The sequence below is a fragment of the Protopterus annectens genome, chromosome 13.part0, assembly GCF_019279795.1.
Source record: "Protopterus annectens isolate FY-2018-M chromosome 13.part0, PAN1.0, whole genome shotgun sequence".
Lineage (NCBI taxonomy): Eukaryota > Metazoa > Chordata > Ceratodontiformes > Protopteridae > Protopterus > Protopterus annectens.
In genome coordinates, this window is record NC_056747.1 from 1,329,335,485 (window position 1) to 1,329,359,465 (window position 23,981).

Genomic DNA, 23,981 nt, shown 5'->3' on the forward strand with positions numbered 1-23,981 from the left:
GAGGAAGAAATCTTTAGAGTGTGCTTGGGGTATAAAAAAAACTATGCAAACACTTCCAAGCAAAAATCCTAAATCTTCTAGACTTTGCTGCATATTTGGGAGCCATACATATGTCCTCCCATTGTTTTCTTGTGAATTACTTATCTAATCTCTCTTCCTGGTCTTTTCTAATCTCTGATTCTTATAGTTATCATGTAATATTTTACATGCCCTTCTTATTATCCATTTTTTTAACAGCAGCTTCTGTTCTAGACTCAACTGAAAACTTAACCAGAGCAGGCCTTTCACTTAGGATGTCCCTATCTGTTTCTCTTTGCCTGTACTCTGATATCAATCCCTGATAGGGAAGGCAGACTCTAGCCTGCACTCCATATGTATTCTTGGCCTTTTCCCATTCTATTACCTTTCCTTCTCTAGATATTTTCTCCCAATACCTATGTGAGATCAGAGTTTTGCTGAAAAGTCATAGACCTACGCAGGATGGATGGCTGTTTATGTTTTGTGACTGTTAGTATGAAAAGACTGCTAATTGAGGGGGTATGTTTACCTTTATTGCATGCTTCTCTGAACTTAATGTGGTCCATTTTTGTTGCATGGAAGATGGAGCAGAGGTGATCCATGGAACATTTACAGATCACACTTGCCCTTTACAGGGAGTATCATTTTGTTTTAAGTTGGATTGAAGGCTGTGTTATAGTGCTGACCTGCATCACGTAGCCATAACTAGAAAAGAAATGGACAGCGGCTGGTGACCTGGCAGTGTTAAAGTTAGCTGCATCAGACTGCTTCATGTTCTTTGATACACAGTGACGAAAAACCTTGTGAATTTTTGAATGATCCCGGACCACATAAACGGGGAAGTCTCTCATCCTCCCCACCTCCTAAAAGCACCACAACCACTATTTGTACTTTGGTGGCCTGCAACATAGTTAGGGCTTTATCTTCCTATACCATGAGTTGGCCTATTTTATAAATTTATGACTTGTAGTTCTATTAGCATTCCACTACACCAGTCATATAACTCCCAACCTGTTACCTGAAGAATCAGGAAAAAAAAAACTAAAAAAAAAACAATTGTAATCAGGGATAAAGGGACATAATTCACAGGCACTTTTAAAGTATTGGCACTCTTCACATCGGACTTTAGTATAACAGTAATATAATTTGCATTAATATGCTTGTTTTAAAGAATTCTAACATCTAGCATTTAGTTTACTTACTGTATTCACAACTGTTTTGTCACAAAATTAAACATTTTTTAAAGGGAGGAAGCAAAACTTGAGAAATAGTTAGAACCATTCCTCAAAAGCAGGAGTAGTTGGGAAGTGCACTCCATATTGGGCAGTGAAAATTATCCTTTCCTATCATGCAATGTCCATGTAGAGTCCTTGCTCTCAGCACTCTCTCTAGAAAATTCTGTTTTGAACTCACTGCTTCATAATGTTGAACTCTCACACCACCCCAAACTTTAAAGTATCTATACATTTTCCAAATGTTCCTAGACAAACATTATTTATTTATTTATTTATTTATTTATTTATTGGCATTTGTTAACCGGGTTTGTCCAGCTGGGCTTGTGGCCCATTTTCAGTGGAGACCCGAGGAGAAAAGTTCCAGTAGTACATTTTAAACAAATACAATTTTAAACAATACTGATATAATAGCAGTTATAGCAAAAAGATTCACATATGTTGGGTTACATGCATAAAGTTAAAGTTGCATTAAAAAGAAGCTAAGTAACAATTTTACATTGATATAGTTCAATAGGTCAACAATAACAAATTTTTGTTTGTATAAAATTATGCAAATGCATAGCAAACACATTGGAGAGAGAGGTGTAATGAGGTACTAAGTATAGTCCTTTTGAGGGTACATAAAGGGAAGGAAGGCTAGGTAGGGTCATGGCAAGGGCAGGTTCTGTAATTGAGAAAATAAGCTTTTAGTTAATTTTTAAAGTGTGAGGTGTGGGAGACTGAACGTAAGTCAAGGGGAAGTTTGTTCCAAGCATGGGCAAGGGAGTGTTTGTAGAGTAGTTTGCCTACTGACCTTTTTGGGTGGTAGATATCAAGTAATTGTTGGTTAGAAGTACGGAGGGTCCGGGATGGGATGTAGATGGAGACTAAGGAAGATAGAGATGGACAGAAGGAGGGTTTATAAAGAATAGAGTGTAGCATATGAAATTGATAAGATAGCAGAAATTGGGGAAGTTCAAGCATTGAACATAGTTTAAAGAAATGCAGTGGTGTGAGTTGTATGGGGAGTTAGTAATGGATCTGGCTATTTTATGGTAAGTCTGTTGGAGTTTGTTTAGAGTGGAGGCCTGGATATTGGTAAGAACTGGGGCAGCATATAAGAGGGAGGGGAGGAGGAGTGTCTGGCCCAGGGTAAGTCTAGATCCAGGGGTTAGCAATTTTTTGTTCTGATATAGCAGACCTAGTTTCTGGTTTGTTTTTTTCATACATTGGAGTATGTGTAGGTTGAACTTTAGTTTGTCATCGATAATGACCCCTAGGAGTTTTGTGTGGGTGTCAGGTTGGATAGTTGTATTGTTAGATGATGTAATAAAAAAGGAGGTTTTGTGATGAGAAAGAGTATGGGGAAGGAAAAGTAGGAGTTTGGTCTTTTTGGGATTTAGGATCAATAGGTTGTGAGACAGCCATTGTTCAGTGGATAGTAGGGCCTGTTGGGTCAGGGAGTGTAGTTCAGGAATGTTATTTGAGATGGATATAAGTGTGGAGTCATCAGCATACTGAATAAGGGAGGATTCTTTGCATGAGGTGTAAAGATCATTGGTGAAGATGTTAAACAAAAGGGGTCCCAAGATGGAGCCTTGGGGAACACCAGTGGAGATGGGAAGGAAACATGAGGCGGATGAGAGCCATTTGACAGATTGTTCCCTGCCAGATAGGTAACTATTAAACCAGGCAAGTGCGGAGGGGGATAGGTGGAGATTTGCAAGTTTGGATAGTAGTAGAGGATGAGAGACAGTATCGAAGGCTTTGGAGAGATCTAGGAAGAGACATGAAATTAGTTTATTGTTGTCTAGGGCCTCTGCAATGATATGAGTGAAGGAGAGAAGGACAGTGGTGGTGCTGTGGTGAGGACGAAATCCATGTTGAGTAGGGGTAAGTAAGTGGTGTGTGAGGAGGTGATTGAGAAGCTTGAGTGGATACATTTTTCTAATATCTTGGAGAGGGGGGACAGAATGGCAATGGGTCGGTAGTTTGTGGGGTCAGTGGAGTTTCCACCTTTATGAAGAGGGATACTGAAGAAAGATTTCCAAAGGGTGGGGAAAGTTGATTCCAGAATAAATTGATCGATTAATTAGTATAGATATAGGATAGGCAATTGAGTCAGCAGCAAGTTTGAGGAATGTAGGAGACAGATTGTCAGTGGAAGGAGAGCAAGGTTTTAGCTTGAGTAGTAGAGATTTGATGTAAGTAATGGGAACTGGCTCAAAAGAAAACAAAGTTGTGTTAGTGGGACTTGGAGGGGTGGGTGTCGAAGTAGAGTTTGGCTTAGAGGTTACCAGATTTTGGATGGAAGAGATAAAGTGTTTATTCAGGAGGGTAGCTGTTTCCTGAGAGTTAGGGTATGGGGAGGGATTAGAAGGCTTTCCAGGATAGAGGATGTTGTTGAGAGTTGACCAAAATTTTCGAGGATTGGATTTGTTAAGCTGAGCAGAGCTATAGTATAACTTTTTGTCATTAGTTGTATGTTTTTTGCAAGGTTCCTCAGTTGCCTGTATTTTTGAAGAAAAGGTGGTTGTTTAGTTTCAGTCCAGGTTTTCTGAGCACAATTTTTTTGTTTCATAAGGGACCTAGTCTCATTGGAGAGCCAGGGAGAATGATTTGATTTTACTATGATCTTCCTAGAGGGAGTTAAGGAGTTTAGAGTATTTATGAAGATGCTATTGAAAGTGCTTACAGCATCGTTTAGGGGGAGGTGTTTTAGGATGGACCAATCTATGTTGTGGAGAATGGAGTTAAATTGGGATAAATTGAAAGTCGATAGTTTTCGACAGTCTTTGATAAGGTGGGGTTCAGGAATATGGGAGTAGTGTCTTAAGATGGTGGTAGGGAGATGATCACTGAGGGAGTCAGGTAAGGTGGTGGGATTATGGTATTGGTGGAGAGAATTGGTAAGGATCCAGTCTATGATGGAGCTGGAAGTGAGATTTTTATGGGCGCGAGTGGGAGATGTTATAAGTTGGTGGAAGCTGTGTAGGTGGATACTGAGTTGGGGGGAGTCAGTTGTGTTGACATCACCAAGGATAAGTGTCTCATATGGCATGTTGTGGGAGAACCAGGATATGATGTTTTCAAGAATGGGCAGATTGTTACCAGGAGGAAGGTAGATAGAGGCAATTGCAAGTTTTTTTGTGGGGATTCAGGTGGCAGTTAAGGATGATGATTTCAGCTGGGAGGAAGTCAGGAATTGGGGAAGGGTATGGTGAGAGGTTAAGGTTGTTTGAGTAGAGGATGGCCATGCCACCACCTTTTTTACAGGTCTATCAGATCAAAAGATATTATAACCTGGTGGGAGTATTTCACTATTTGAGATATGTGGCTTGAGCCAGGTTTCAGATAGGGAGAGGATGTAAGGGGTATTGAGAGCTATCCATGAGTGCAGCTCAGTGACTTTATTTGCTAGACTCTGAATACTCAATGAGTAAATAGTTAAGTATTTGGATGGAGATGATTGTTGTGACTGGGGTTGGTGGCTGTTAGAGGAGTAAGATAGAGGCAGTGTAGATGTAGTTTTGGGGAGAGAAGAGGGGCCAAGGATGAGATGGATATCTCCAGAACAAAGTAGGTTTTTAGTGAGGAGAGAGTGTGTAGTAGATGCTAGATGGTGTTTGTATAGTTTTGACTTAGCTTTGTGGGAAAGTTTAAAAACCTGTATTATGGATAGTTTATATAGACTTGAGGTAGAGGTAGTAAAGAGATTAGGGGAGATAGTAAAAGATGAAGTATTTGGACATATGTTGTATGAGTGAGAAGATGGTGAACATAGGAGTGGGTCAAAGAGACTGGAATGGTAAGAGGTGGAGATAGAGACAATAAGGAGTAGTGTAGAAGATATTAGAAAATAATACATGTTGGAATAAAATATGGTCAGATAGAGTAGGTAGAGACAGTGGTATAGTGGAAATGGTGTTGACAAGATTGACAGATTAGTAAGGTGGTTGTGGCAATAGGTAGGAAGTGGAATTGTAGTGGCTAGTGGGACAGGAAGGGGAGGGATAGTTAGGTATAAAGGTAATTGTAATGGGGTAGGTGGGAATGTGGGTAGGGTAGGGGAGCAAAGTGAGCCCAAGCGTAGTGAGGGTGAACGGAGCGGGGCTAGCACCCTCATCAAGATGAAGTCATAGAAACAATCAGAAAAAGATAGTGAATAACTAGCTTGAGAGGCAAGGATATAAGGTTCTAAAAGTATAGTCACCAGAAATAAAATAAAAAGAAATAAAATATGAGCAGAAGTAAGCTTGCAGAAGGACACTGGCCTCAAGTTACATAAGTAAATTTACTTGAAGCAAACCCAGTGCTGTATGGTTAAAATAAGCTATAATAGAGAGGGGCTTTGGAGGGGGAGGGAGAGGTATTACTAGCAGTTAAAAGCAGGGCAAAAAATAAAAAAAATATCTCTAGGTTCATCCAAATGCTATCCCTAAACATTTATTAAATGCATTGCCCCTATAACTTTAAACACATTGGGCCAGATTTGAAAAGACTTGCTCTCAGTGCAAGTGATTTACTAAGGTGTAAACCTCCCTTGATCCCTAAAGATTTGTTCTCCATGTAAGTGACTTACTTACGCAGAGAAGAAGTCTTTTGCAATTGGGCTCATTGTTTTTAGATGACAAATGCTATATCTGAGCAAGTTTTATAAATATATCTCTCACAGGCATTAGTTCAGAGTACTGTAGACATAGTCTGAATTTAATATTCTGTGTTTCATTGGTTCATAGGTTAGTACTAAGCTAACTGCCCTTGCAAGCCATTTTAAGCTTAGCCAATTATCCCCTGTGAGACTCAAACCCTGCACCTTGTGTTTGTAAGGCAAATACCTTAACCATTAGGCCACCCGTTTCTTATATATATTCAGAAAAAAGGGTACTCAGCTGAGTAAAAAGCACAGTATACATGGGTATATCTTTATCTACTATGTTATTAGTTTTATGTATACTTTTTTTCAGTGAGACAAGAAACAAGAGTGTGAAATTGTTTGTGTGTGTCTGTGTGTGTGTGTGTGTGTGCGTGTGTGTGTGTGTGTGTGTGTGTGTGTGTGTGTCGGGGGGGCAGTGACTGATCAACTGCAGCCATGGGCAGATCTCTCTTGTCAGTCTGGCATGATCCCTTTTGAAAGTCATACACTAATGCAGCTGGCATCTAATAATAAAGTCCCAAAGACATAAATACATTTCTTGGAAATTGTGTCAATGGGCACGACCAAGATGGGGCTTGAAGCTGAACAAAGGGTGCATAAAATAAGTGTGTCACCCCAGGTACCAAACTACCTTGTTACAATTTAAGAAAGGATTCGTAGTTTGATGATCAGCGTGGAAACTCTTATACAATAAATTTTAGCACATGATATGAAATTGTTTTCTTTTGAAAATAATCTTAATATTTTATATGGGCTTGAATTCTTGAGTAAATTGATGAACTTAAGTCTACTTCTGCATAAGCTCAGCCTTTCTGCAAACTACTTTTCCATCTGTATTTTCTTGTTAGCCATTCATTTTATCCTGTATAGTTTTTATGAAAGTTCTACATATTTAGTATACATGTCTTGGAGAAGGAGGAAGTGGATAGAACCAGTCTGACTCCTGTAGATGAGGACAGGACTAAAACAAGTGAAAGTAAAGTAAGTAGAACTTCTAAATCACAAAGCATGCATACATAGAAGTCCATAAAATCAATTCACAGTTACTTCATGCACCAGATCATTGTTACACATTATTTCAGAAGCAGCAGACTTGAACTCCTTCTGAGCTCCAGTTCCTGTTACTGTGTTGCGAAAGAGATTTGCAATAATGTTAAGTTTTGGTTAATACTTACTCTGGATATAGGACCTTGAAAATTTTGGTATTCTGTTCCATCCCTCCCTCCAGCAATCTCATATAGCTCAGGTTAGAACAAAATGAACCTGGGAAAAGACATTAGTTCATGCACAAAAAATGGAGTGATGGGATTTGTTTATCCATTCGTCTCCACTATTTATATAATTATGAACTTAAACACTTTTACCTCATTATGCATTTAAGTATAAAATAGATTGTAGTTTGGCAGTCTCTCAGTCATTCACCACCTTTCCTTTGCAGCAAGGTTTGTACATTTTCAGATCTTTCTGTTTTCATTGACAGTACTGTTAGCAGAGTACTTACCGGGAAATACAGAAGCAATGAGCCAAACAGTATGGTTTCCAGAAGCACCAATCCCGAGGAACGAATTCTCTGTTGCAAAGAAAAAAATAGAGTTTTAGGGATAGTTCTAGTAATAATTTTATCAGAAATCAGACTCAGTTGGTTTGCATCCCTGCTGAGTTTGCTAAATAGTAAGATATAAATAACATCATGTAACATTTCCTCTTTCAAAGCAATGCATTTTTTTAAGGCCCACATGGTACGGAGAATATTTATTTCTGCAAAATCATTGACTGATAGAAATCAAAACACTGAAGCTGTACAAAGACAGATGAACCATCTCAGATTATCATATGTGCCTGTTTTTTTATTCATGTTGCATCTGTGTGGTTATTTTATAATGCTAAGTATCCTGTAGGATTACCCATTGCATCCTGGTAGAATGTATTTGGAAGCAAGCTTTGTTTTCAAATATCTGTTCAGAAGTGATAACCAAATGACTTTCATAAGGAAATGCACACTGACTTATAATGACTTGTTTACTGGAGCATCTTGGGAGGAGATGATGTAGATCTGTTTTATTTATATTGAATTTCATTTGTAGCAAAGTTTGTTTTGTTTATTAAATAATATAATGACTTTTACTTTCATAGACACTATGATGAGAGGTTGGAAGAATGTGGCTTCTCTTAATGTTTCATAGAAGAGTTATGTTGCTACAACTCGGTATAGCTATCGTGCCACATTTAAGATTTCACTTTTGTCTGGCAGTTGGTGCAGAGTAGTTCGTATGGTACAGGGTTTGATTCCCCAAACTCTCATTTGCCTGCTGTGTGACCTTGAGCAAATCACTTAACTAGACACTGTTCAGAGTCAACTAGGAGTTTGAACTAGGCTCTTTGATGATCCCCTGGACTGCAAACCTAGTAAATAGCTTTAAGAAAGAACAGGCAACTCCTAGTAAAAGAAATATTAATGTATTATGTGGTGCAGGGTTGGAATCATATTTAGGGCAACAGTTTACTTTTAACAAAGAGAAACTGAGCCCTATGGACAATTGTGTTGACAAACATCAAGAAAGTGATAAAAAGACTTTGAAAGACTTGATACATGACTTTGGGAAACAGCTGGGGGTTATTCGAGGGTTACAAATGGATAATGCATACTTGAGTAGATGCCTTGAGTTAAACATTGCGCCTATGGGGCTTCGATTTTTTTAAGATACCAATGGGAATGGAATTAAATGCAGAAAATAAAAAAGAATGTAATTTGTTGTTTGACAGTTTTGGTTTTAAATGTATGGAGTTTTTAATTAAATGTAATGACGACAAGCTATGTCATTTGCTAAAGGATGTTGAACAATTGAATGAAAAAATATAGAAAGATATGTTATTTAACCAGTGGGAAAAATTATATGTGAAGCAATATGACTTTGTAGATGATAAGAGTAAGAAAATTTTTAATAAGAAGTGTCGTAAATTACAAAGAGATATTGAACAGTATGATAAACAAATGGCTTATACATGAAAGAAGGAAGACAGAGCACATAATAGTACTTATGGTAGAGGTAGGAAATATTACCCGTCCTCCCCGCGGTTGAGTATCATTCGAAAGACATGCGTGCGTAAATGGGCGTGCCTTCGTTGAAGGTTGGGTGTCGAGCTGGCACCTCGGCGTTTCGTAAAAAAATGACTGCCAATCATTAGCGGACCGGAGTTCCGCTGTGGCGACCCCTTACCGGGAAAAAGCCAAAAGTCAAACAAGAACAACATGCATGCAGGGAAGAGGGGAGATCAGAAGGGGGTGTACCATTGGCAGGGGAAGGAAGGATGGAGAAACGAGGCAACGAAGTGGAGATAAAGCAGCACAATGTCGGGCAATTTAATATATATAATCACACACAAAGCTAGTGAAAACCCACTTCATGTTATTTACAAAAGGCATGAAATATGCCCCTTATGAAAAATTCAATGTAGTAGACACCTTATTGGAGTTTAAATTGTACTTGAGGAAATGAAATTTGGCCATACACTTTTAGGACAACCAAAGAAGTGTACAGGCGAATGTATTTAAGAAAAAAAGTAAATATACACCCCCTTTACATCCTACATTAGTTACATATGAGAGGTTGGTCACAGAGGAAATCTATAAGCTACAAGAGAAGTGTATGAAAGGAAAGAGAAGATACAATGTAAGTAGGGAGGAAAACAAATTATTAAATGAAATATGTTAAGAGCCTGACATCGGAGTTATGAAACCCGATAAAGGGGGGGGGGGGGCGTAGTACTAGTAGAAACACAGGATTATAACAACAAAATATTTGAAATACTATATAATGATAGTAAGTGCATGGTATCTTCTATCAATGAAGTAAACATCGGACATAGAAGGATTGATTTATATCTAGAAGAGTTCCTTTAGGACAACAGGATAGACATGAATTTGTACAATTTTTTGAGAGTGGAACATCCAATACTTGCCACCATAGTAGGGATCCCAAAGATCCATAAAAGTGTTGTAGATCCCCCTTATAGGCCCATTATTTCTGGTAGTAGGTCTAAGACATTCCCATTTCAGAAAGTAATAGCTGGATGGTTAAAACCAATATATGATAGAGTGAAAGACTCATGGTTTTTGGGAAGGTTAAAACTGGAACTTTGGAAGGAAGGGTTAGTGTTTGTAACCATTGATGTGGTGGATTTGTTCTCCTGCATCCCAAAAGAAGAAGGACTAGAAACATTTAGTGACAGTATTCAGAAGTATATGAACTTTAAGTGGGAAAAGACTAGTTTAATTTGTGAGTTTATGTCTATTATACAGGATTTTAATTACATCTAGGTCGAAGGTGAATACTACAGACAAAAAGGTGGGGTAGCCATGGGGGTGGTGTGCACCCCCATATATGCAAATATGGTATTACTAGACTGGGAAAGTGAACATATTTTGGACAGTCATTGGTTGATACTAGGCTATCGACCCTAGGGCCTACACAAGCCTAGCCATAACAATTCCCTAGCTATTTCTTCCCACAGTATATACTTCCCTGGACCCTTGTCTAGCAGGATGACTGACATGATCCCTGGGGTGAATTTCATGTCTCTCATCCAATCATCAAGGTTCCTTTTGAAGAGGGCCAAAGAGGTGCTCTGCTTGACATGTATGGGCAGTCTATTCCAGAGTCTGGGGAGTCTCCGGGTCAGGAACCTATCCCTCTAGTATGTTTTGTTCATTGTGATGACAAGGTTTAGACCCCTGGAGCATGTGTCTCTGAGGGATTGGGATTTCTTTAAGTGTAGCATGTCCAACAGTTCTGGGTTTGACATGGCCTTGTATGTTAAGCAGAGACTGCCTCTGAATAGACGATATGCGACAGAGTATAGGTGGAGTTTTTTAAGACGGTCAGCAATGGGCATCTGCTTTAGGCCTGTGATTCTTTTAGTGAGGTATTTCTGTGGCCTTTCCAGCTGTTGCAGATGTCTTTAGAGGTACATACCAAACGGGGTGTTGCATTCTATAATGGGTCTAATGAGGGATGAGTACAGTGGGACAATGACCTCCTTTTTTTTGGATGAAAAGCCCTTAGTGATGAGGTGTGCCACATAGAAGGATTTCCTGACTGTTGTGGCAATGTGGTTATTGAAGGTGACACCACTGTCCAGCTGTGTCCATAAGTATCTTATCACACTTTCAGTGTTTAGTGTACTGCCACCTATGTGGTAACTCACGGGTACATTTTATTTTCCCAAAGGGAATAACTGTACATTTCTTGTAACTGGCCTATTTCTTGGCATTGAGCTTGAGTCCATGGCTCTGGCACCAAGCATCTGTTCCTGTAAGGCCCTTTTGTAGAATATCCACATCATTTGGGGATTTAATAATGGCTCCCAGTTTGCAGTCATCTACAAACTTTGTTAGCCAGAGTCCCTTACTGTTGGCCTATACTTCAGAGAAGTAGATGACAAACAAGAGCGGTCCTAGGACTGAACTCTGAGGTACTCCACTTGTCACTTATCTGGAGATGGATTTGGAGTCTGCTACTTTTACAATGTGGGTTCTGGCAGTAAGCCAGTTGGCAACCCATCGAGTTGCCCAGCTTAGTAAGTTTATCTATGCTTCCAGAATGGGGATAATGTTGGAGGCCTTGGCGAGGTCCAGATAGGCTGTGTGAACCACCTTACCCTTGTCCACGGCTCTGGAGACTGATTCGAAGAAGTCAATCAGGTTCAGGAGACAAGATCGGCCCTTCATGAGCCCAAACTGCATGGGGTCCAGTGTTTGAAGGTTGCCAATGTCTTTGTTTATAAGTTCCATGATAATGCATTCCATGGCCTTGCAGATGAGGCTCGTCAGACTGATGGGGCGGTAGTTCCCGGGATCCAAGGTGGATCCCACTTGTGGAGTGGGATAACTGTAGCTGTGTGCCACTCAGTGGGCATGAAGCCTGAGGTGAGGCTATGATTAAACATAACACTTAGGTGAGTTGCCAGTTCATTTTGTAGTTCATGTAGTACACAGCCTGAGATGTCAACTGGTCCCATGGATGCTGTATTCATAGCTTTGGAGAGTGCGTTTTTTTACCTGTGTGGCCATTATTACTGGAATTTGGCAATCTTTTGGTACTGAGATGGGCCCTTTAGGGAGTGAGAGGGGGGTGAAGTTTGCACTGAATCGATCTGCCATGATACTGGCAATATCCTTGGGATCAGTATATTTAATGCCATTCTGTTGTAGCTTAGAGCAGATCTGAGCATTTAGATTCTTGACATAGCTGTAGAATGCCTTGTGGTTGTCTTTGGAATCTTTGGCAATTTTATTTTCGTAACTAGCTTTGGAGGATTTTATGAGGGATCTCAGCTTCTTACTGAGGCTGGTAAGGGGGTTTTTTACATCCTGGGATTTTCCTCTTTTCTGCAACAGTTTCTTCCTTTTTGTTGTAAAGTTTGTTTATGGCAAGGGACCACCAGATTGGCTTCCTTTTTTGGAGGAGAGTGTCTTGGTTCTATTTGGGATGGCATGATTCATGCACGAGTGGATGTGCTCGTACAGTGCCTTAGTGTAGGACTCAGCAGTCGAACTTTCAGTTCCCGTCTGCATGGGTGTCATGAAGTTTGTCACTTGTGACTTGAGTAGCATGAAGTTGGCTATATACTACTATACAGTATATACTAGTATATAGTATAGTCAATATACTAGTAAGTGAATATGCTACACTAGGTTTTTGGATGGTATTTTTATTTTATGGGATGGTACAACAAGTGAAGTAGATGCATTTGTGAAGTATTTGAATGACATCAGTAGTTATTTAAAATTCACCCATAGTAGTAGCATGACAGGAATAGCATATTTAAACACTTTTGTTTCGAATGGGACAGCAGGATTTAAATCCAGAATATATAGAAAAGAAACCTTTCGTAACTCATATTTAGAATACACTAGTTGTCACCCAGCAAGGATCCAGTGTCTGTCCACCTGGGATGACATGCTCAATAAGCCACGCTGCTTCGCTAGAGATGGCTTGCACCTGTCACCCTTAGGTTTTTGAATACTGGCTAAGGCTCTTGCCAACCCCATAGTGCCTTTTTTAGGCAAGGCTCAAAAGACAAACCCACCACCATAAATAGCACAAGTAACAAAAAACTGAGGGTAATGCTACTCAGTGCTAGAAGTCTAAACCTCAAAATGCATGCACTTGAGGCACTCCTCAGTATGGAGAAAATCGATATATGTGCAGTAACAGAAACCTGGTTTAAGGCTCCAGAGAGCACCCCAGCACTACCAGGCCACAGAACCCAAACTGAAATACAAAAGGCAGGGGCGTATCCGTATTCATCAAGGATACCCACACCTTTAGAATTGTAAATATGTTATTTATCTTTTTTTCATGTAATGTTTAAGACATCTTATTTGAAATAATAAAAAAAAATATTTAGTGAAAAAAAAGGATACCCACACCTCCAGGTTAGTGGCACAGCACGATGCTTCAGAGATCATCCACGTGCAACTAACAATGGGCAAAACTGCAATTCAAATTGTAGCTTGCTACAGATCACCCACCATGTCCAAGGACCCCCATTTTGTGTTTCTGGAAACATTGGGAAACATAAAGGTCCTACCAAACACCCTAATATTGGGTGATTTCAATTACCCAAATATTAACTGGGAGAACTACTCAAGTACTAACTCCCTTGCCCAACATTTCCTAGAATTTATAAACTCAAACACCCTGGTTCAGCTGGTCAACACTCCCACCAGAGGTGACAAAATATTGGACCTGGTTATCACCAACATGGGCAACTGGTGTTCCACACTGGAGGTCAACCCCTTGTTGGTTAGATATGACCATAAACAAATCACTTTGGATAGCCACATTTCGCTCCCACCCCCCCGGACAAGGAAACCACCATGAAAAATTTTTCAAAAGCAAACTTCACGTTGCTTAAGACTGAGGTGGAAAGTTTCAAAGCCCCCATGCTGAAGGATAACACTATCCAAGCTGCAAAATTCTTTACTAATGCATTCTACGGGCACCTACAAGAATGCATGGATCATGCCATCCCAAGCAAAACCAGGACTCACTCCTCCAAGAAAAGGAAACCAGTCTGGTGGACTCCTGCCATAAACAAGCTATACAATAGAAGGAGGAAACTAGTACAGAAGAGAGTAAAATCCCAAGAAGGGAAGACATCCCTGATCAGTATCAGCAAGAAACTACGATCCCTCATAAAATCATCCAAGGTGAGCTTTGAAAGAAAAATTGCCAAGGACTCCAAAGATAACCACAAGGCATTCTTTAGCTATGTCAAGAATCTAAGTGGCAATTCTCAGATCTGTTCAGAGTTTGTGCACAATGGCACAAAATACACTGAACCGACTGATATCGCCAACATCCTGGCAGACAGGTTCAGCGCAAACTTCACCCCCCTCTCACCCCCAAAAGGGTCCATAACAATACCAGAAGAATGTAGAGTCCCTGAAATCACAGACACTCAGGTTAAAACTGCCCTCTCCAAAGCCAAAAGCACAGCATCAGTGGGACCGGATGGTGTCCCAGGCTGTGTCCTACATGAGCTCAAAGATGAACTAACCCCTCACCTAAACACACTGCTCAAACTCAGCCTCTCCACAGGCTATGTACCCAGAGAGTGGCACACAGCAATGGTTACTCCACTCCACAAAGTGGAGCCACAACAGACCCCGGGAACTATCACCCTATAAGCCTGACTAGCTTGGTCTGCAAGGCTATGGAGTGCATCATCATGGAACTCATTAACAGAGACATTGGGAACCTCCAAACACTGGACCCTACCCAGTTTGGCTTTGTTAAGGGCAGATCATGCCTCCTAAACCTGGTGGACTTCTTTGAGACAGTTACCAAGGCTAGAGACAAGGGAAAGGTGGTACCCACAGCCTACCTAGACCTTGCTAAGGCCTTCAACACCATTCCCCATTCTGGTATTATAGACAAGCTTACCAGCCTGAACATAAAGCCCTACATCACAAGATGGGTTGCCAACTGGCTCACGGACCAAACCCACATGGTGAGAATTGTGGGAGCTATGTCCGACTCTAAATCGGTTACAAGTGGCGTTCCCCAGGGCTCATTCCTAGGACCCCTCCTGTTCAGCATATACTTCTCAGAGGTACAGGCAAGTGCAGGAGGACTATGGTTGACTAAGTTCGCAGATGACTACAAACTAGGGGTTATAACTGACTCTCCGGCTGACACAGACATCCTCCAAAAGGGTATCACTGAGACGGATACCTGGTGTCAAAATCATGGCCTCAAGCTAAATGCCAAAAAGTGCATAGTCATCCCCTTTGTAAAAAACAAAGTACCCACAAACTACCACATAGGTGGTAGTGCCCTAAATACGGAAGACATAATAAGGGATCTGGGGACCTAAGTAGATAGTAATCTCACCTTTGATAATCACAATGCAAAGTGGTTAGAAAATCCTTCTACGTGGCCCACCTAATCACAAAAGGGTTCGCATCCAGATCAAAATAGGTCATTGTGCCCCTCTACTCATCACTCATCAGACCCATCATAGAGTACAACGCCCCATTTGGGATACCTTACAAGACACCTGCAACAGCTGGAAAGACCACAGAAGTACCTCACCAAGAGGATCACTGGCCTCAAACAGATGCCCTATGCAGCTCGACTGAAGAAACTCCAGCTTTACTCGGTTGCATACCGCCTACTCAGAGGTGATCTCTGCCTGACATACAAGGCCATGTCCAACCCAGAATTGATGGACATGCTCCACCTAAAGAAAACCTTATCCCCTCGAGCCACATGCTCTAGGGATCTAAACCTCACCACAACAATAAATAGGACGTGCTGGAGGGATAGATTCCTGTCCCAGAGAGTTCCCATGCTTTGGAACAAGATCCCAATCTACATTAGGCAGAGCTCCTCCCTAGCACTCTTCAAGAGAAACCTTGACGAGTGGATGGGAAACAGAAAGTTTCCCCTGGGGATCACTGCTGGACAGAGGCACAGGAAGCTAATCTAAGGGGGCGGCGAAAGCCAACACATTCTGGCTAGGCTTATAAATGCCTTCAGGCAGATAGCCTAGTACCTATCTATGAACCTATAAACCTAAGTCAGAAAAACAGCATCATTAAGGGTCAAAACATAAGAGCTGCGAGAATGACATCTGATTTCAATGAAATGAAGAAAGAGTTAGAATACATAGGAACATTATTTGGGGAAAGGGGTTACCCAGAATATTTAATTGATGATGTCACTCAATATCCACTGGGAGAATGGGAGGAAAATACAAACCACTTCTTGGCATTGGGTTGAGAAATACAGGGGAGAACATGAGAATGAGAAGGACAATTCATACCGTAGGGCTTGTGTTGCGGAGTACAGTCCATACGCTGAGGAGATAAAGAAAATAACGAGACAAAACTGGAACATTCTAAGGAGTGACAACGTGGTTTACAGTAAAGTGGGTGCAGGGCCTATGTATGTTTACAAGACTGGGTCTAACCTAAAGAATAGGTTTGAAAGAGTGAAAGGTAGAACAAAACGTGACACTGGAGATGGGTACACTAAAAATGTGGGCAGTGTCAGCAGTGTAAGGAGATTATAGAAGAGAAATCAATTACATTAGGGGGCATCAACCACACTAGAGTAAGGTTTAAGAAAGGGAGTTGTTTATCCCAACATGTCATATACTTGGCCAAGTGTATGGCATGTCCGAGTTATTATGTGGGCAAGATGGACAGACAATTGAGGAACAGGATATATGATCATACCTACTATATAAGGAACAAAGATAAAAACAATGCTTTGTGTAGACACATATTTAGATATGATGTAAGCCATGTGTTCAAATTTGGGATTTTAGACCAGGTAAAGGTGGATTTAAGGGGAGGAAATTTTAAGGTCAAATTAGCAGAAAAAGAGGTCAAATGGCAACTCAGGTTAAATGCAACTAAAGAACCTGGGTTGAATGACTATATTCCCACTAAACCAGTCTTGGATGCAAGGATATGAATGGCATGTTGTAGTAGGGTATATGTACGCACAGAATAAAGTTAGAAACAAGTGAAAAGAAAAATAAAAAGAGAAAGCTCGTACAATAAGAAAGGATGTGCAACATGTCAGGATGTTGTTTGTCTTTCGGCTTTTCCCAGTTAGGGGTCGCCACAGCGAAACGCCAGTCTGCTAATTATTGGCAGTAGATTTTCACGACCGCCCAAGTGCCAGTTTGATGTCCAACCTTCAATGAAGGCACGCCCATTTACGCATGTCTTTCAAACACCCACCCTACCACGGGGAGGACATGCAGACTCCACACAGAAGGCACTTCCCGCACTCCAGCCGAGAATCGAACGGGAGAACCTCTTGCTGTGAGGCAACAACACTAATGTTTAAATAACAAAGTGCAATGTTGAGTGTTAAAGATGTGTATATTTTTTAACACAGCACAAATGAGCATTTTTATATGTCATATATGTTTTGTAAAACAAATGTGCTTATACTATATAACAAAAGTGTAGTATTGTGTTCTAAAGAAGTACATTTTTTACCACAGAATAAATTAACATTTCTATATGTTATATAATGTATGTTTACACCTATATGTGATATACATACGCATATGTGATTGTCTTACAGGCACACTTAGAAACTGTATGGTTACAGGGTGTAATACAAAACTGTGCAGGTTAAATGAGCAGAATTAATGAATACTCATAAGGTTATGCTTTATTCATGAGAAGGTTAATTGATTGAACATTCCCATTGGATCTTGACTTTTTTAAAAATGGATTATATAGGGGCAGCTACACATATTTCACTGTTCTGATGAAGTCTGCAGTTAGCAGATGAAAGCGCTTAACCTGTGTGTAAAATAGTTTTAACCCTCAGGGGTTTGTTTTTATTTGTTTTCTATTAAAAGTGATTTTTTAAAAGTAAGCATTTGCAGTGAGCTACGATCCTTTTTAGTGTATATTTGGTATATTTTGGTTATTTGGTCATATATATTTACTTACAACTTGGTATGTAATACTACCTTTAAGAAAGAGTAATGTGCTTTGTTCTGTCTGGCACTACTGCTAATATTTTAGCAGCCGAATCACACAGGAAATGGGGTTTAGGGTTGAGCAGTTCAGCATATCTCTGAATCAGAACTGGTAGGTTACAGTGTGAAGATGGTGTTTGTTCCCTTTCGCTAATGTATATATAGTATTTTGAGAATACTGCAGGATGAAACAAAATTCTGTCAGAGTTGCCAGCAATCCCTGTTTTCTCTGTCTGTCTGTAGTCTGTGCTGCCATTTCTACACAGAAAGTACAGTTGTGTACACTTACCATAAATGTAGATGTTTGAGTGTATTCACTGTTGCAGTCCTGACGTATGGGATTTCCTGCTGCAGAAGCCCTCAGTCGGCCTGACTACCAGAGGAAAAACATCTTCACAAGATAGCCAAGTACTCTAAAATGGCTGAAATGTTTGTTGAGACATGGTTGAGGCCTTGCTGCTGACAGAAAATAGAGAATCTTTTCCACTTGGCAGAGTATATTTCCCTAGTGCTGGGTCTTGTATACTCTGAGGATATTAAGCACCTGACTACTCAGGGAGTGCTCAGGGTAGAATATTGATGAATTATCCAGGCAAAGAGTTTGGGGGTCTCCAGGTTGGGGTACTCAAACTTTCCCTTTGTCTGAGTCAGCAGATCCAGTCTCTGAGGTAACTGCCAAGGTTTTTCTTTGGTCAAACTCAGTAGCAGGGGGTACCAGTGCTGCCTGGGCCAGTCTGGAGATATAAGGATGACCCTCGGTCTTTCTTCCCTGATTTTTAGGAGGACACTTGGAAGGAGAGGGAGGGGAGGAAATAGATAGAGAAACAAGGTGGCTCCAGAGGAAGGAGAAGTCATCTCTTCTCCAGGTTGTGTGAAGTTTGCTCCTGGAACAGAATATATTTAACTAAGTGTTTTCGTTGGTGGCAAAAAGGTCTGTTTGAAGGGATCCCCATTTCTGGACTATGCTGAGAAATGTTTTCTGATGTAGCTGTCACTTATGGGGTTCCATTAAGTGTATGCTGAGGCAGTCTGCTAGAGTGTTCTGAACCCCAGAAAGTACTGGGCCATCAGGTGTAACCCCATACCATTAGCTGTCTCAGATCTGCACTGCCAGCTGGCAAAGAGGGTAGGAATGGGTGGTCACTTTTTTGTTTATGTAGCACATGACTGTTGTGTTGTCTGTTTTTGTAAGTAGAACCCCTGGTTTCCAGTGATCCTTGAATGGATTGATTGAACATTCCCATTGGATCTTGAATTTTTTAAAAATGTATTATATAGGGGGGAGCTACACACATTTCACTGTTCTGATGAAGTCTGCAGTTAGCAGATGAAAGTGCTTAACCTGTGTGTAAAATAGTTTTAACCCTCAGGGGTTCATTTTATTTGTTTTCTATTAAAAGTGATTTTTTTGAAAGTAAGCATTTGCAGTGAGCTACGGTCCTTTTTGGTGTATATTTGGTATATTTTTGGTTATTTGGTCGTATATATGCTTACAACTTGGTATTAATAGTACCTTTAAGAAAGAGTAATGTGATTTGTTCTGCCTGGCACTACTGCTAATATTTTAGCAACAGAATCACACAGGAAATGGGTTTAGGGTTGAGCGGTTTAGCATATCTCTTTGAATCAGAAATGGTAGGTTACAGTGTGAAGATGGTGTTCCCTTTTGTTAATGTATATATAGTATCTTGAGAATACTGCAGGATGAAACAAAATTCTGTCAGAGTTGCCAGCAATCTCAGTTTTCTCTGTCTCTCTGTAGTCTGTGCTGCCATTTCTACACAGAAAGTACAGTTGTGTACACTTACCATAAATGTAGATGTTTGAGTGTATTCACTGTTGCAGTCCTGACTTATGGGATTTCCTGCTTCAGAAGCCCTCAGTCAGCCTGACTACCAGACGAAAAAAATCTTCACAAGATAGCCAAGTACTCTAAAATGGCTGAAATGTTCATTGAGACATGGTTGAGGCCTTGCTGTTGATAGCAAATAGAGACTCTTTTCCACTTGGCAGAGTATATTTCCCTAGTGCTGGGTCTTGTAGACTCTGAGGATATTGAGCACGTGACTACTCAGGGAGTGTTCGGGGTAGAACTTTGATGAATTATCCAGGCAGAGAGTTTGGGGGTCTCCGGGTTGGAGTGCACAAACTTTCCCTTTGCCTGAGTCAGCAGATCCAGTCTCTGAGGTAACTGCCAAGGTTTTTCTTTGGTCAAACTCAGTAGCAGGGGGTACCAGTGCTGCCTGGGCCAGTCTGAAGATATAAGGATGACCCTCAGTCTTTCTTCCCTGATTTTTAGGAGGACACTTGGAAGGAGAGGCAGGGGAGGAAATAGATAAAGAAACAAGGTGGCTTCAGAGGAAGGAGAAGGCATCTCTCTTCCAGGTTGTGTGAAGTTTACTCCTGGAACTGAATCTTTTTAACTAAGCATTTTTGTTGGTGGCAAAGAGGTCTATTTGAAGGGATCCCCATTTCTGGACTATGCTGAGAAATGTTTCCTGATGTAGCTGCTACTCATAGGGCTCCATTAAGTGTATGCTGAGGCAGTCTGCTAGAAGTTTCTGAGCCATCAGGTGTAACCCCATAGCATCATCTGTCTCTCAGATCTGCACTGCCAGCTGGCAAAGAGGGTAGGAGTGGGTGCTCCCTTTTTTGTTTATGTAGTACATGACTGTTGTGTTGTCTGTTTTTGTAAGTAGAACCCCTGGTTTTCAGCGATCCTTGAAGGCCTCCATGCCCTTTTGTACTGTCATCAGTTCCTTCCAATTTATGTGCTTTTGTGTCTGAACGGTTCTTCCCATTTTCCCTGGGATAGGAGGTCTTGGAAATAGGCTACCCAGGCTCTGTCTGCTGCATCTGTGGTTAAAGTTTGCCCCTCAGGGATGAACCTGAAGGGGAGACCCTGGTTCTATGCACATGCTCGTGCTCACCATGCTAATTCCTCCTTGAGGCAGTGAATTAGGTGGATTTGTTCTCCAAGGACTGAGTGCTGGCACCATAGATTCTTGAGGTATCACTGAAGCTTCCTTATGTGGAACCCAACCAGAGGGATCATTAGTATACAGGATGCAATGCAGCCCAGCACTCTGTGGAATTCTCTGGCTGAGAGGCACTGCCTCTGCATAATGTCTTGGAAGTATTGGGTTAAGAAGAAATCCTTGCCGGGGGAAGGAAGGCGTTCTGGAGGGAGGAATCCAGCAAAGCCCCCAGGAAAACTATCCTGGTGGAAGGGTTTGTGTTGGATTTGCTGAGGTGAACCCTAGGGAAGACAGTAGTGTCTGGGTGAAGGCCAGATCCTTGAGGAGGTTGGACTGACTCATGGCCTGAATGAGGCAGTTGTCCAGATAAGGGTAAATTTAGATGCCTGTTGTTCTGCAGAAGGTGATCACAGGGGCCAGACATTTGGTGAAGACCCTGGGAGCAGTAGACAAGCCAAAGGCAAGTGCAGAGAATTAAAAGTGACTGGTACCTACTTTGAAGTGAAGAAAACTTCTAAAGGATTCTTCTATAGGGATGTGCAAAGAGGCATCTTTAAGGTCCAAGGTGAGCATTAGAGCCTGAGATGTCATCATGGGAAGAAGCTTTTGAAGAGTAAGCATTTTTAATTTTGGGACTAGGAGGGACTGATTGAGGATGGACAGATCCAGATCCAGAATATGTTGCTAAGAGCCTTCTTTCCTGGGGACCAGGAATAGCCTGGAGGTAAACCCTTTTCCTATCTGGTGGTCTGATACTGATTCCACAGAGCCCTGTGAGCACAGGTTGCAAATCTGAGAAATAACCACTGCCCTTTGGTTTTGTGGCACATAGGGTAGCCTAAGTATCTTAATGGTTCTTTGAAAGTGAGGTTGTAGCCATTTGAGATTACTTCCAGAAACCGCTTGTCAGAGGTGAAGATGGCCTAGTTCTCCTTGAATAGGGAAAGTCTTCCTCCTAATGGATGCCTAATGGACAGTGGTGCAGCAGTAGTGTTGTCGCCTCACAGAAAGAGGTTCTCCAGTTCAATTCTCAGCTGCAGTGCCTTCTGTGCAGAGTCTGCATGTCATGCCTGCATTCTTGTGGGCTTTTGCCAGGTACTCCAGTTTCCTCCCACGTTACAAAGGCATGTAACTGATGCATTTCTCCCCGGGCCTCTGCTGAAAATGGCTTCATTCCAAGTTGGACTTTCCCAGTAAACAAATGTTAAATAAATAATGTTCCTCCCATCTTGTCTGGGGTTGAGGGTGGAATGGGTTGGGTTGGGTGTGGGATGAGCCATTGCTGATCTCTGCTAGGACTCTGTGGCCTAGAACTCCCCAGCCTGAGTGTTCCAGAGGATCACTGCCTTGCCCTGTGCTATTGCTGCCTATGAAGACTTTCCCTTTGGGTTTTCCTCTGACTGGGTTTTGATTGGGAGGAAAAGGACCAGTGTTTAGTGGGAAAATTCCTGCTGAGCCTAGGTGGATGGAGTTGGAGGAAGTCTTTGACCGTTTGCATGGATTTTGCTTTATTCTCCCTCTTTTTTAACACAGCCTCAGCCTTTCATCCAAAAAGTGAGTTCTTACCCATGGATGCAGCGAGCAGTTTAGATCTGACATGCTCTAGTAATGTCTGTTCCCTAAGTCAAGCATGCCTTCTGATGACTGAGCCAGAGATAGCAGCTTGGGAAGATGCCTCTACTCTAGGGCATCATATCCGCAGTGAAAGGAGTGCTTAGCTACCCAGGAAGTGGAATGGCAGGGATCCAGCAATTCCTTGGAGGTGTTCTTGTCCTCCAGGGAGGAAATCTTTTGCTTCATTTTTTTTAAATACTCTATTGGTATTTTATCATATGGAAGTGGCAATTGAGGGCCCTTATGGCAAGGGTAGATGAAGTGTAAACCTTGGTGTCAGGTGGTTCCATTTATAGCCAACCATCCTGACATCAGTGTAGGGTGTCCATCAGCTTAGGCAGGAGGAAGTTTTTTTATTCTGACATTTGGGCTGACCAAGGGCTTCCAAAGCAGGAAATCCCATAAGTCAGGACTGCAACAGTGAAGCACGAAGAACATCTATTCATTGCCTTAGCCGGGGCTGTAAATCTTTTGTAAACAAGACATCTGAGGAAAGAGCAACAGAATCAGTGAAAAGTGCGATTAGCCCTCCTGAAATGAAGCTGCTTCTGAACTCCTGTTTGTGTAATACAAGAATGTAGGAACACTGGAATAATACTAGGAAATATCATGGGGACCATAAAATGTCTAGTCATATACACATTAAGTAAGAATTATATTATCTTTAATTTATTTAAGGTAGATACTTTTTTTGGAGATGGGACAAAATATCTACCATAAATGCAGAAAACAAAGGGGATTCTGGGAGCATCAAAATAAAGCAAGAAAAAAAAGGAAGCAAAAGAAAAAGAAGATGAGAGTTTCACTTTTTGTAAGCTGGCAATGCTCTATTAACCTTCTAAACAGATTAGCACATCACACTGCACACTACATTCCTTACCAGGTGTACTGTGTCCACGTGTGACACAACAGCTTTTATTTAATTTTATTTGTTCATTAACCATGTATGTTTAGAGGTCACAAGTTTTTTTTTAGTCCAGCTAACAGTACTGACTTGTAGTCAAATGTGTTATTAATCACAAAGTATTCAAATGAAATCAAATCCAGAATTACAGAATAAAGTTATAAGCAGCTCAGAGCCTTACCATTTTGTGTTATACTGCTTGCCATGATGCAACCCCTCCACACCCCTTTAATTAGCATAATTAAATAGTCAACTCCTCCCTGGTTAGATATAACCACAAACTAATCACCTTGGAAATCCACATCCCCCCTCCCCACAAAGGTAGCCACTGTGAAAAACTTCTCCAAAACTAACTTTGGGCTCCAAAAAACAGAGGTGGTTAACTTCACGGCACCCATGCAAATGGAGATCAGTTGCATGACCACCGCATCATACACCAATGCACTGTACGAGCATGTACACAAATGCATGGATCTCACCATACCCAACAGAACCAAGACACTCTCGTCCAAAAAAAGGAAGCCAATCTGGTGGTCCCCTGCCATAAACAAACTCTATAACAGATGGAGGAAACT

The 23,981-nt window shown here is 41.2% G+C and overlaps 1 protein-coding gene across 1 annotated transcript in view; it reads right to left on the bottom strand.

Annotated features, from left to right (window-relative positions):
• GPR179 (G protein-coupled receptor 179) overlaps window positions 1–23,981 on the bottom strand; it is a 1,377,357-nt gene that overhangs the window by 429,337 nt on the left and 924,039 nt on the right. The window contains exon 5 of the mRNA XM_044055354.1: window positions 7,391–7,459. Within this exon, the coding sequence (XP_043911289.1) occupies window positions 7,391–7,459 (69 nt within the window). The remainder of the gene's footprint in view (window positions 1–7,390; window positions 7,460–23,981) is intronic.